Here is a 14,460-nt window from a genome sequence, read left to right as displayed (position 1 = left end):
TTCGCTATTGACTGATCCAAGATGTAAACCCAACTAAACTGACTAAAGAGACAATTAATGCCAACAATTGGGTACTAATTGGCACCAATTAAATTTGGGCACACATCTTGCTACATGCTATTCTATAACAATGTGTGCCCAAATCCCATAGTGCGCAATCTAAAAGAGGGCATGGTCATGGTAGGTGCATGGGAGGGTGAGGGGCATTCCTAAAATGTGCATGCAATGTTATAGAATACTGAGGATGTGTCCCCAAATTGGGCGCCGGGAATTATACCTGGTTTTAGCAGGCAGAAATCCTGGCACCCAAATGTGGGTGCTGAAATCGGAAGTCAATGCTATTCCATAATAGGTGCTCATTTTTGAGAGCCCAGTATAGAATAACATTGAGCACCGATTTTTGAGCACCATTTACTGAATCCAGCCCCTTATGAGTAATGCGTAGTTTTTGATAATTGTGCTCATTTTACAGATTCTCAGCACCCCATCTGTAGTTGCAGTTTGAGTTTCTTGTCTTGAAATTGATATTTAGTTATTGGTACATTTCCATCTGGCTTCTTTCTGGAAGTGAATGTTTAATTCACCATGATACCGTTTATGTTAAATCTCTGTGTTGGTTATTCCATAATATAACTTCAACAAAACAGTACATTCCATTTAACCTTGGCAGGTTTTCAGAGTGAAGAACTATAGATTCTCACATTGGAAAGCAAATAAAGAACCCATTCAGATATAAGTACATGAAATTACTTCCAAAAAGGCCATGGCTTGCATGTCAGTTCTGCATGTTCATACTTGCCTATCCTTCTGCATGCTTTTCTTAGCCAAAGAATTATTTCACATTGAACAAAAGAAAATGATCAATTGTTATTTAAATGAATAAAACTAACTGCTAAATGATTTCAGTGTTAATTGCTTCTAGGTACCTAATGTTATGATTCATTGAATTGTGACTAAAAAAAATGTGTTTATGGAATTCACCGGAAATTTCTGTGATAAAGTCGTATCACAAATTATAATATAATTGAATGAAGTTTGTCACAGATGTTAGGGTGGTAGTTTTGTCTATGACTTTTAAATGATTGGAAAGTCTCTTCCTTCCTCCCTCCTTTTACATGGATGCAAAATAACAAAAAAAAAAGCTGCAAAGCCGGACTTGTGGGATACATTTTCTTTCAATTTCAGAATTTTCTTGATAGTAGCAACAGCCTTAAGTAATTCAGTGTTTCTTATATGAACCTGGTGAATACAGAGAAAAATTGAGGAAGGAAGAGAGAAGAAGCTAAGAGAGAATGAGGAGAAAGTTATAAAAGAGAAACAGGAGAAGAACTAAAACATTCTGCAGAAACCAGAGAGAACAAAAAGCAGAGATAGCCAAAGTGATAAAGATGTCACTGAAGCCACACTCAGCTTAATTATTGATAACCAAACACGGCTGTGTTTCAGCAAGTGCCTACATCAGAGGTCCTTATTTCTCTAAGGGGCCCTTTTACAAAGGCATGTAAGGGCCTATGCACATCCAGCGTGCGCCAAATTGGCATTACTGCCTGGCTACTACATGCCCCAGGCAGTAATTCTGAATTTGGCATGTGCCAAAAAGACGCAGTAGAAAATCTTTTCTACTATTTTCTACTGCGTGGTGCTTACCTGGTGGTAGACGGCAGTGTGAATGCGCTGCATGCCTACCGCCCGGGTAGCGTGTGAGACCTTACTGCTAAGTCAGTGAGTGGTGGTAAGGTCTCAGGCCGAAAATGGACACATGCTGGTTTTTTATTTTGCCGCATGTTCATTTTCAAGCTCCTTAAAAAAGGCCTTTTTCCAGGATGCAGTAAAAACTGGCCTGGCATGTGCACAAAAGACACACTTGCACTGCGGCAGGCCACTTTTTGCTGTGGCTTAGTAAAATGGCCCCTATATGAGTAAACTCAATCTGGCCGATATTCAGAGTGAGTTAACCGGCCAGGAATGGCCGCCGACTGGTTCGCTCACTAACTTGACCAGTCAGTGCTGCTGAAAATGACCAGTTAGCGCTGAAGTGAAAGCCAGCTATGTTGGGGGCTTTTCAGGGGCAGAGTCCGGTTAGCGCACAATATTTAGAGCTGAGCAGCCAGGTTTAGCACATAAGTAGAACATAAATAGTTGTTCCATCTTATGCACTACCCCATGCCTGGTTAAGTCTGAATATTGACTTAACCAGGCAGGTGCTATTCAATGCAAAGCCTGCACAGGGCCTGGTATTGAATTTCAAGTTTTAGAGCTGGTGGTGGACAAAAATAAATGCTATCCACTGCTGGCTGAATATCGTCCAGAATATGTTTTCATAAAACACTAAGGAGTCCTTTTACTAAGGTGTGCTAACAGATTTAGCACACACTAACAATTAGTGCACACTAGATGATAAGACGCCCATAGGAATATAATGGGCATCTTATCATTTAGAATGGGCTAAATCCATTAACTCACCATAGTAAAGGGACCTCTAAGCTTCTCCAACAAAGACACTGCTGCACCTTTCAGAACGGTGTTGGACAGAAAGCAACCATGAACGTGTGAACTTGTGAAGTCTTGCTATCCAATGAAAGGTTATGTGGCTCCAGTGACATCTTTGTCCCCGTGTACTTAGTCATCTCCGAGAAAGCTGTAGAGACATGGACCCCAAAGTCAAGTAAATAGGAGATGGAGAAAATTAAGGGGGAAGCACCCATAATCTACAACCTGATAGATAATTTTTAGAGTTCTTGGGAAAAAAATTTGTTTATGAAATTCTCCAGAAATTTCTGTGATAAATTCGTATCACAAATCATAATACAATTGAATGCTCTTTTTCAATGTGGTTCTTGCACTGTTTTTCCTTTGCCCATTTTGTAATCTTTTTGATCTTTCTAAAGATTGCAAACTAGTGCAAGAGAAAATAGCAAAGGAAATTGTAATTGCTGAGGACATGAATTCAGAACCTGAACCGAGTGACTCGAGTACAGATGAAGATGATAGCTTAATTCATTCAGGCTATGGCTTAACTGGTAAGATTTTTCATTATTACCTTTCTAATAAATGGGGATTTACTGTGATTATTATTATTTTTTTTTTTGTGTGTGTATGGGTGAAAATGAATATATTAGAGTAAATCTAGTAAATTCAGAAAGGAGAAAAGAGAATTGTTTACTTCTTATCCTTTTTTTAAAACACTTTCTTTGGAAAATTGTTGCAGGGGGTTCTGAGCAGGAGTAACTAGGGATTGCTCCTACCTGAAACCCTTATACCACCAGGGATGCCTTAGGTAGGCCTGGGGGGCCTAGATGGGGGTGGTGAGATATGGTTCTTTTTGGGAGTGGGGTGGGGGTTGAAGCTGGCAGCATACATTAATGTGTTTTGGAGGCTGGGGAGGTGTGTGGGTGGGGGGGGGGTATCTTGAGAGGGGTGGGGGAGTAGCTTCTGTCTTCATGCACCGGCCCCTTTAGCCTCCCAGGAGAATTGGGCCACGTGTTAGTGGTCCAGTCCCACAGTAACCTAAACTAGCATGCACTATGGTAATATAATACATGTTATTGCTGTTTAACCTGGTAAGGGGAAAATAACAGGGTCTTTTTACTAAGCCACACTAAAAAGTGGCTGGTGCTGTTGTTAGCGTGTGGGTTTCGCGTGCACTGTAGCCACTTTTAGTGCAGCTGTAAAATGGCCACAAATTCATTTGTGCCATTAATTTCCCAATTAGCATGTGGCCATTACTTTGCAAGCCCTTTCTCATACCTATTTTGTAGGTGCTAAGGACTCCCGTGCTAGCCCCAAGCTAATTGGGCAGTCCTCGGCAATTTGCCTGCGCTACCCGATTAGTGCAGGGCACATCTACTTTTTGCCTCCATACACACCCCTCTCGCTAAAAATGATTTGATATTTTTTAGTGCGGGATTGGCACGCAGTGATCCAGTTTCTACCTCAGGATGCCTGAGCATGTTCCTGCATACCACTGCTTAGTATAAGGACCCCAATATGTGTTATTGCCTTAACGCATATTATTAACTACCATCCTTAGGCATTACTGCAGAACTGGAATGCACTGATACAAATGGCCAACAGTCCAATCAAATGTGAATGCTAAAATGAATGTGTTTTGTTTTATTTATTTAAAAAGTCTTATATATTGCCAATATGCGTCCATCAGTCAAGGCTGTGTACTACATAATACAAATATAAATCAATAAAACAATAACATAAAAACATTAAATAAAAATATATACAATCATTTTTCTCAGTTCCACGAATAAGCTGAAAGGTTACCATCAGATCATGTCACCCACTTTACAAGAAAAGAATCCTCGTTAGCCACCATATTACCACAAGAAAAAGCTTTCAATTGTTTTCTAAAAGAGAACAGTATTTGCTGCCTGCTACTCTTTTGGACGAGCATTCCATGTTTGCGATGAAAAAGGCTTATCTTGCCATCCTACTTTCCTAAACACCTTAGTGGTTAAAATACCTAACAGTATATCAAATTCTCCCTCAGGTAGGATGGTTTCTGAGTATTTAGAGCCTTAAAGACCATCACCAACATTTTAAAATCTGCATCTGTCTTTCAGTAGTATCCAAGGTAGTGTAGCCAGTGATGGTTGAACACTCTCCCTCTCCTTCCTCCTCCCTTTGCCAGAAATTATGCCCCCTTATTATGAATCATCTGCAATTTTTGATACAGTCTTACTGGGAGACCACCATGCATTACAGTAGTCTAAAACACTTATTAGCATAGTTTGTTATTGAATATCTGGGCAGATCGCCATGGCACTATCGAGGTGGCCCCAGACAATCACCAATGTTTTCTGGGCACCAGCAATATTCAGTGGGAATATCACCAGTACCCAGATAACTTAAGGAGCCAGTGAGTGACCCAGGGGCGTATCTGAACTGCGGCGGTAGGGGGGGCCAGGGCCAGAGTGAGGGGGCACATTATAGCCCCCCCCCCGCCGCCGCCGCCATTGCCGATCCCCCTCCCCCCAGCCGCTGCCATTGCCAATCTCCCCCCCGCCGTTGCTGTCGCCTACCTTCGCTGGCGGGGGACCCCAACCCCCGCCAGCCGAGGTCCGCGTCCTCCTGCCGCTGCCGGCTGCCTGTAAAAGAATTCCGTCAGCTGGCGGGGGACCCCCAACCCCGCCAGCCAAGCCGAGGTCCTTTCATTTCTTCCAGAACTTCCAGTAAAGCTGGCGCCGAAAGTTTCTTCTGAGTCTGACGTCGCTGCACGTTGTACGTGCAGGACGTCAGACTCAGAAGAAACTTTCGGCCCAGCTTTAGTGGAAGAAATGAAAGGACCTTGGCTTGGCTGGCGGGGGTTGGGGGTCCCCCGCCAGCTGACGGAATTCTTTTAAAGGCAGCCGGCAGCGGCAGGAGGACGCGGACCTCGGCTGGCGGGGGTTGGGGTCCCCCGCCAGCGAAGGTAGGTGACAGCAACGGAGGGGGAGGGTTGGCAGCGGTAGGGGGGTCCAGGGCGAAATCTGCGGGGGCCCAGGCCCCTGAGGCCCCACGCAGATACGCCCCTGGAGTGACCAGACATTTGCTGCCAGTACTGAAATAGGTTCTGGCAGCTAATATCCAGGTAGGAATCAGCCTATGGCAGTCAGTATTTATGGAAACATTAACCACCATCCGCTGAATATCAGGAGGGAGAACATATAAGACCAATGATGGGGTGTGCCCTTCTCTCCTTGTAACAGAAGATAAAATAATTCATAGTATGGTTAGTGGGGTGGGGAATGAATAGGTAGTTAACGCTATGCAGAATACATTCAGTAAGCTGTGTCTGGTGAAACAGCTACAACCATGTGTGGATGAAAAGGTACTTCAATCAATAGTCCACTCTCTGGGCAAGTGCTGCTGAATATCTCGATTTGGGCCAGGCAACACAATTTACCTGAGCAGGACCCTCTCCTGCCTGGTTAAATTGTTTTCAGGATCAGGTCCTCGGATTTTAAGACGTACATTACTAACCCACTAACTTGCAGCCATAGTTATTGTATCCTCCAAGTTACATCCTTGCCTAAAGGCACTACCAACTGAATGTCATTTGCTTATGCAAAAAAAAAAAAGCAATCTCACATAATCGTACTATCTTACATAATGGTTGCAAAAAGATGTTGAAAAGGAATGGTGATAATACTAACCCTTGTGGAAAACCCCTTCTTAAATTTCTGAGACCACTCAGTCTCAAAACAGACCCAACATTTTCTGTCTGTTGAAAGAGATATAATTCATTCCAGCATCTTTCCTCTTAATCCCAGATTCCCACACCAAGCCCTTAGCAATTTAGGATCCACTAACTCAAAGGCTGAGAAGAAGTACCCAAGGTCACCAGTCATATTGGCTCATTTTTATTGAGATGGAAATATGCAAAATCAAAGAGGGCAACTAATAAAGTTTTGGTTCCACAGCCAAAGGCAGGTTCTTCCAGAAAAAATCTATGGTCAGTGTAATCACAGAGGTATTCTTCATATAAGAAAACAGAAAACCAAAATCATAAAAAAACATTAAAAGAGCAATATTTGGAGTTAACTTAGGGGGCCCTTTTACTAAGCTGCTGTAAGAAGTGGCCTGTGCTAGTTTAGATGCGTGAAATTGGCATACAGAGGGCCATTTTGTTTTACTGCGGCGGGTAAAAAAGCCATTTTTAAGTGGGGCAGTAAATGGCTATTCGCTAATATTAAAAGTAGTGCATGGCTATTTAGTGCCTGAGTCTTTACTGCCACCTATTTACTTGGCAGTAAGGGCGCATCATGCGCTACTTATTCGGTAATCAGTCAGCATGCAACAATGTGACTGCTCTGCCAACTACTGCCAGGAATGCCCCGCTATAGAAAATTATTTTCTACCGTTGGAAACAGCGCACGCCAACTTTGGAATTACTGTCAGGCGCCTGTGCTACCCCATCAGTAGTGTCGATAGGTGCATACTATATGTGTGTTAGCCCTATCGTGGCTTAGTAAAGGGGCCCCGTAAATACTTGATAATTGACATCATCATCATAATAATAGTACTGCTCTCACACCTATATTTTTAATTTAGGGAAAACTTGTTTCTTTTTTTCATTTACTAGAGAGAAAAGTGGGGTCTGAGGAGGAGTGGATGGCAGAAGAAGTGATAGTATCCAAAACAGAGAAGTTTGCAGCTCAACCAAAAGTGGACGAGACTCTAAAGGAATCAAGCAACATGTACATAGATATAAAAAATGAAGCCACAGAGAAAGTGTTTGCTCAGAAATCAGGATCTGTAGGAATGGAGACAGCACAAATTGCAGCACCCAATAGTGAAGGGATGGCAGAATGTCTTGTAACTGCAATGCCTGTGGATGTTGAGATGCTAAAAGAAACTTCCTATGAGGGAGTAGAGAATGCAACTAAGGAGTTAGTTATGGCAGAAGCAGCAACTAAGGAAGCAATGACCAATGGGAATGCACTTGTTGAGAAAGCTAATGGATTGGCTGGAGAACCAAAACATGAGTACGGAAAAATACCTGAGGAAACAGTACTTGATAGAGTATCTGAGGCAATGTTCATGGAAGGTGAGAGCAGTGAAACAATACTCAAAAGTGAGATTGTAGATGGCCATGTTACAGTAGAAGGAGAAGAAATACTAGTGGGAATTGAACATGAAAATGCAATAGGAGCAACAACCTTTGTGTGGGGGGAGGAAGTGGTAGAACAATCAACATCAAAAAGGGAAAGGAGAGAAACAGCCCAAAGAGAGGAAACTGCTGAAGAAGTATCACCTGGAAGAGAAGAGTCAGTAGTAGAGAAGACATGTGAACTGGCAGAAGTTCCAGTAGAAGCAAATCAAGGGATAGAGATAAATTCAGGCAAAGGAGGTCATGAGTTGCAAGAGACAGGAACAAATAAAATAGATGAGTTAAGGACCAGCACAGCAAGAACTGAGCTAGAGCTGATGTTAGATGAAGCATCTTGTGAAAGGGAGGGAATGCCTAGTGAATACAGGATGACTGAGGAAATAGTAGTGGACAACACACCTTGTGGGGTAGATGTCCATGGAGATAAAACATATATGAGTGATGGAGAAGAAATAGCAGTGGAAGCAGCATTCAAATTGCAAGAATTGGTAGAGGAAGCAGCACTAAAAGGAGACAAGACCATGGAAGAAGACATAACTGAGAAGGAAGTGATGACACAGGAAACAGCTACTGAAGTAAGGAAGAGCATGGCACAAGAGGTAAAAGTAGCTAGGGATGAGGATACACCTGAGAAAGTGGTGGCAGGGGAAGGTGAAACTGTGAAAGAGGACGAAATATCTGAGGAGGTAATATCTGAGCCAACAGAGTTGAAAAGAGAAACAGCAGCTGCAGAAGCTCTATCTAATGGGGAATATGTGGAAGAGGAAGCAGCACCTGAAAAGGAAAAGCTGACAGAGACAGTATTAGAATTCAATGAAAAAGAGCTGGCTAAAGAAATAGAACATGAATGTGAGAAGGAATCCATGGAAGCAGCACCTGAAGAACAGGAAACAGAAGTATCTGTGAAACTGGAGGAAGCTGAGGCAGCATCAAAGAAAGTAGAGATGGGGATAGAGGAAGCTGCAGCTGAGGAAGAGGGGGGAGGGACAATACAAGAATTCAAGTCTACAAGTGATGAAATGTCTGAGCAAGAGGAAGCAGTGTCTCAAAGTGATGAGGTAGCAGAAGAAACCCCAACCCAGACAGAGAAAGAAGCAGAAGGAACAATGTCTGACACCGAGGAAGAAGGAAAAATAGTAGTTCCTGAAAAGGAGGAAGGGATATCTGAGAGGGAAGAGGAAGTAGAAAAAGTAGCTCCTGAGAGGGTGGAGTTATCAGAGGAAGGGATATCTGAAAGAGATAAGGAGGCCGAAAAAATAATTCTTGAGAGGGAGGAGGTAGCAGGGGAAAGGACACCTGAGAGAGAAGAGGCAGCAGAAAAAGTAGTTCCTAAGACAGAGGAAGAAGAGGGTGTGACAACAGAGGAAGACCTGGCTGAGAGGAAACCGCTAAAAGAGGGAATAGTGTCTGAGGAGGAAGAGAAGGCAAGTATCAAAATGAGAGTGCTTGAAAGACAGAATGCAGCAGAAGCACTGATACTGGAGGCAATGGAAGAAAGAACAGTACCTGACAAGAATGAGGCTACAAATGGAATAGTCCTAGATGAGGAGAAGGAAGTAAAAGCATCACTTGAAGAGGAGAAAGAGCTGACAAAGAAAGTAGAACCTGAGTATGAGGAGTTGGCAAAAAAAGTTGCAATTAAGAAAAATACAGTAGAGGAAGCAAAACCAGTTGGGGAGGAGGGATCCAAAGCATTAACACCAGAGGGGGAATTTATGGCTGTGAGTACATCATTCAAGGAAGATGCAGATGCCGAAGGAAAAAACACCAAGAAAGATGTTAAAGCTGAGGATACGGAACATAATGGTGAGGAAATGTTTGAGGAGCCAGAATATAAGCATAAGAGTTCAACTAAAGAAATAGACCAAAAAGGACAGGAAGCATTTGGAAAAACTGTACTTGAAGGGAAGCAGGTAGATAGAGTAACTTGTTCTCTAGAGCAGCAGTTATCTGATCAAGCAGAGGTAGGAGAATGTGAGAGGAAGGAGGCATTAATAGAGAAAGCAGCATCTACAGAGAAATTATCTGCAGAGAAGGAGGTGGTTGATGATGAACATTTAGGTCCAGAAGAAACAGCACCTAACATCAAGAAGATAGTGAAGGAAACATCAGAGATAGAGGTGGAAAGGTTATCCAAGAGATGGAAAAACACAAAAGAGGAAGAACAGATAGTGAACAAAGATGTGGCTCGAAGTGAAAAATCTAGTGTAGAAGAGACACTTTCCTGCTCAGAAAACAAAGGAGATGCAGAACTCAATTCTTTGCTTAAGGACTTGTCTGACATCAAGAAGGAAGAAGCAGATACATCACAACAAAACCAGCATGAAGCAGAAATGAAAACAGATGAGGATTAGTGAAATATGGTTAGTATAAACTAATGAAGAGATACACTTATATTCTTACTTATATTTTAAAATTGTATGAAAGGCTATGATAGTTTGCTTAAAGTTCTGCTCTGAAGTAACCTGCTGATTTGTATGTTGTAGTGGCATATTAGAACTTCTCAGCTTAGGCGATCAGAGCATTCACTCTTTGGTCTTAAGGGGTTGACATAAACCTTATGAACAGTGCTTCTCAACCATCTTCTGGTGGCACACCCAACCAGCCAGGTTTTCAGGATGACCACTGTGAACATGCCTGGGAGATAAAGACCTGAATGGTCCATCCAGTCTGCTCAACAGTCACACTCATCAATTCATGATTAAATCAACAATGAATGTGATATTATATACTTTATCACCAGTCTTTCTTTGGTGTTTCTGGGACATAGACCATAGAAGTCCGCCTGGTTCTGTCCCTATGTTCCACCTACTGGAATTGCCATCAAAGCCCACCCCAGCCTATCCAAATCCATCTTGTCATTTGCGGGACCCAGACCGTAAAAGTCTGCCCAGCACTGACCTTGGTTCTAGCTACTGAAGTTGCCAATGAAGCCCTTTCCAGTCTATCCTAAACTGGATTGCCATATATAGACACAGTAGTGGCGTAGCTACGTGGGGACACGGGGGTCTGGGCCTCCTCAAATTTCCTCTGGGCCCCTGGTTTTGCTGGCAGGGGTTCCCAACCCCTGCTAGCTGAAGCCTTGTCCAGTGCCAGTCTCTGGTGCCACCGCGTTGCCTGCCCTGCTCTTTCTTCCCCCTCATGCCCTGCACGTTCCTTTTACTGAAATTGAGCATGCTCAGTTTCACTAAAAGAGCATACAGGGGGAAGAGAGAGCAGGGCAATGCAGCGGCGCCAGAGACCAGCGCTGGAGAAGACTTCAGCTGGCGGTGGTTGGGGACCCCCACCAGCCAAGGTATTTGCTGCAGCAGTGGGTGGGGAGGGAGCAGCAAGGCAGCGGGGGGGGGGGGGGGGGGGGGGGGCGCAGACCAAAATTGTGCCCCCACCTTAGGCTCTGGCCCCCTCCCACCATGAGGTCTGCCTACGCCTCTGATATGTGGTACTGCTGTAAGTTTTAGACAAACAGTAAGACCTTCCTTCAAAACACCAGTTCTACATGTCCAAGAGCTCTGTCTCTTACTGGTACAGAATTGGCTGTAGATGTACAATGTTTCCCCCCTAGGTTACCATGGAGATGGAACTGGTAGTCATTCAGAAGGCTGCAATGATGGACCTTTTCAATCCAAACCATCTACGTAATCATGTTTAGAAACTATACTTACACTGTTATGGGGAAGTATGATGTACACTGACCACTTCTAATATATTGCCTTTTCTCTCCTAGACTTCTCTCGAGGTCAGTAATTCCTGACATTCTGGAAAATGTTGAATCTGTGGTGTCCTGGCAATTCACACTTTCATGTAGCAACAGAAGTGTTTTTATGTTTTACTTACTTATGTGGATTTGGAAAGTCACTGCATTTGTATTTAGTGTGATACCCTTACTGTTCTCGAGCATCTTTACCTTTCATTGGGAATACGCAACAAAGGAAAAGCAGTTAAAATATATTAAAATATATGATATAAAAGTTAGTAAAACAGCTGTCCAAGTTTCCACACCTAATTTTGACATGGAAATAAGTGTTTTGCTTACCAGTCAGTGTCCATGAAGGCATCAAGTATGTGGGATCTTGCTTTACTCTGATTGCTGTAATAGTGGGCAGACATGAGCAAAGGGTCCATTCCACATCTGCTGTTGTGAGAATTAATAATGCCAAAACCACAGACACATGGAATCTCATGGCAGATAAGGACCGTAACGCTCATCCAGTTTGCCCTCTATATTTCTTGATGCAATGCATAAACTCCGGTTGATTGCTGGCCTTTCCCCCCATATTTTGTGTCCTTATCCCAGGCTTTCTTGAATGCTGTTATTATTTATGCCTTTGTATCATGCTGTTGCCACTTAACTCTATGAATGTATATATCTGGAAATAATGAATGTATGCATCTGGGAAAAAAATGAATGTAATTTATATGCAGTACAGTTTATATCTAAGAAGCTTTGTTTACACTGAATGAAACCTACTGTGCCCTTGTTTCAGTGCACTGTTCTTAATGTATTAATCCTGCAGAAAACCAGCTTCTTTGCAGGTTGTGATACCTCTGACTGGATCAACGTGAGAAAAATATCCAAAGATGATAATGTACATGAGTTTTTGAGACCGTTCAGAATCCCTTCTTCAAGTGTGACAACACATGCTTCTTTCCATCAGACTTATTGTCACAGCTGACAGAAGGGCCTATGAGGTCTTGAAAAGTGATTGATTATTGTGTGAAATGTGTTTGTTATTCATATTGCTGTTTGCACTAGTTATTAACATTTGGTAATGATACTGTATTATAGTTGGCATGCACCGTATGCATGTGCCGAGATGTTAACAAATTGTAGCATCTTTTGAAGCAAGCTCAAATCTAGAATTGGCAGGAAAACCAACAATCTCAACATCTAAACCAGCTTTGCCTATGATCTAGCAAATGGAGTGTAGACTGCACAATGATAACTATTGTGTTTCTCATTCATCTCAGTTGAGATCCACATTAACCCTCCTCATACACAAACCAGGCTCAACAAAACAATGGTAATACAAAACAATCATAAAACAAAAAATTACTCCAGGGCGTAGAAGGGAAAAATCAATATCACAGTAAAAAAAAACCCACAATCTGTAAATATGAATAAATTCAAGTCCTCCTATAAAGAAATGGAGAAAAGACCTCGGTGACCTAGACAGAAAAGAGGTGCTGAGCCTCTACAGCAAAAATCATCATCATCGGTCAGAAAAACTCCATTTCTAATCAAAACCCTCTAAAATGATGATAATGTACAAGTTTGAAAAATGCACAGCAACTCAGTATAATATTAATTAAAACTCGATCATGTAAAGTATCTCATAAATCACAACATTTTAAACAAAATAGAATACTTAGTAATGCAGAGAGTAACGTGAGTGAGCAACTCCATAGTCCATGCTAGCTTAGCCTAAAAGATCTGAAATTTGAGCTGAGTTTCATCTGGCCTGTGACTGAATAAAAGCTGTCCAGGGACCTGAGCGTTACATACAGTGCCCAGCATCCAAAATTTGAGAACCTTAACCTTTCACTCCCAGTCCTCAAGGGCTGTCAATAGGTCAGGTTTTCAGGATATCTCTAATGAATATGCATGAGAGAACTTTGTATACAGTAGATTTGCCCCCCTGTTTACTAAGCTGTACAGTAATGTCAACATTGCCTATTCAAAGTGAATGGACTGTCCCGGCATTAGCACATGGCAGCCGCTAGCGCAGCTTAGTAAACAGGGTGGTAAGTCATGCAAATCTTATTCATTAGGGATTTCTTACCTCAACCAGCATGTGCATAAGTGACAGTCTTCAGATCAAAAGTATGCACGGTTTCCATTTTGAAAATTTCCCCATCAAAATGACAGACATATTTATACCTGCTAGTTAGTATCCGCAAAATTTTCATACATTTGAAAAATCCAAAAGTATTTTGCATGTCAAAATCCACCCCGGCTCTAACCCCCTGAACATTTCTGCTCAGCACAGATAAAACAAGTAAAGTATGTGTAAAATGGTATTACATGCATAAAGGTCCTTTTACCAAGCTGCATGCTTACCGGAGCTTAAAAGGGCTTACTAAGGAGCACACTGAGGTATTCCGTAGTAAAATCCCAATGTGTGTGTGCTACCCACGTACTAAAAATACATTTTAATTTTTGGCCAAGAAAGCATGAGTGGGGTGGAGAGTGGGCGTGTCTGTGCTAATCAGCACAGCCACATTGTCACAAGCTAACTGAATATAAGAGTTGCCATACTGAGACAGATCAAAGGTCCATCAAGCCCAGTATCCTGTTTCCCAACAGTGGCTAATCCAGGTCACAAGTACCTGGCAAGATTGCAGAACAGTAAAACAGAGTTTATGCTGCTTACCCTAGAAATAAGCAATGGATTTTCCCAAGTCATCTTAATAATGACTTTTAGGAAATTAGCTAAACCTTTTTAAAACTCTGCTAAGCTAACTGGTTTTTACCACACTGGCAACAAATTCCAGAGTTTAATTACACATTGGGTGAAGAAATATTTTCTCTGGTTTGTTTTAAATTTACTAGGTGAGGAGTGGCCTAGTGGTTAGGGTGGTGGACTTTGGTCCTGAGGAACTGAGTTCAATTCCCAGCACAGGCAGCTCCTTGTGACTCTTGGCAAGTCACTTAACCCTCCATTGCCCCATGTAAGCCGCATTGAGCCTGCCATAAGTGGGAAAGCGTGGGGTACAAATGTAACAATAAATAAAATAGTTAGTAGCTTTATTGCATGCCCCCTAGTCCTAGCTTTTTTGGAAAGAGTAAACAAGCTATTCACGTCTACCCATTCCACTCCACTCAGTATTTTATAGACCTCTATCATATCTCCCCTCAG

The 14,460-nt window shown here is 42.4% G+C and overlaps 1 protein-coding gene across 1 annotated transcript in view; it reads left to right on the top strand.

Annotated features, from left to right (window-relative positions):
* Positions 1–13,166, top strand: part of ERICH3 (glutamate rich 3) — a 155,319-nt gene extending 142,153 nt beyond the window's left edge. The window contains exons 14-16 of the mRNA XM_030207719.1: positions 2,889–3,020; positions 7,076–9,966; positions 11,328–13,166. Of these exons, the coding sequence (XP_030063579.1) occupies positions 2,889–3,020; positions 7,076–9,957 (3,014 nt within the window). The 3' untranslated portion in view covers positions 9,958–9,966; positions 11,328–13,166. The remainder of the gene's footprint in view (positions 1–2,888; positions 3,021–7,075; positions 9,967–11,327) is intronic.
* The last annotated feature ends 1,294 nt before the right edge of the window (positions 13,167–14,460 follow it).

The sequence above is a fragment of the Microcaecilia unicolor genome, chromosome 6 (genome assembly GCF_901765095.1).
Source record: "Microcaecilia unicolor chromosome 6, aMicUni1.1, whole genome shotgun sequence".
Taxonomy (NCBI): Eukaryota; Metazoa; Chordata; class Amphibia; order Gymnophiona; family Siphonopidae; genus Microcaecilia; species Microcaecilia unicolor.
Note: the sequence above shows the minus strand (reverse complement) of the source record. Positions and strands in the feature narration are given on the sequence as shown.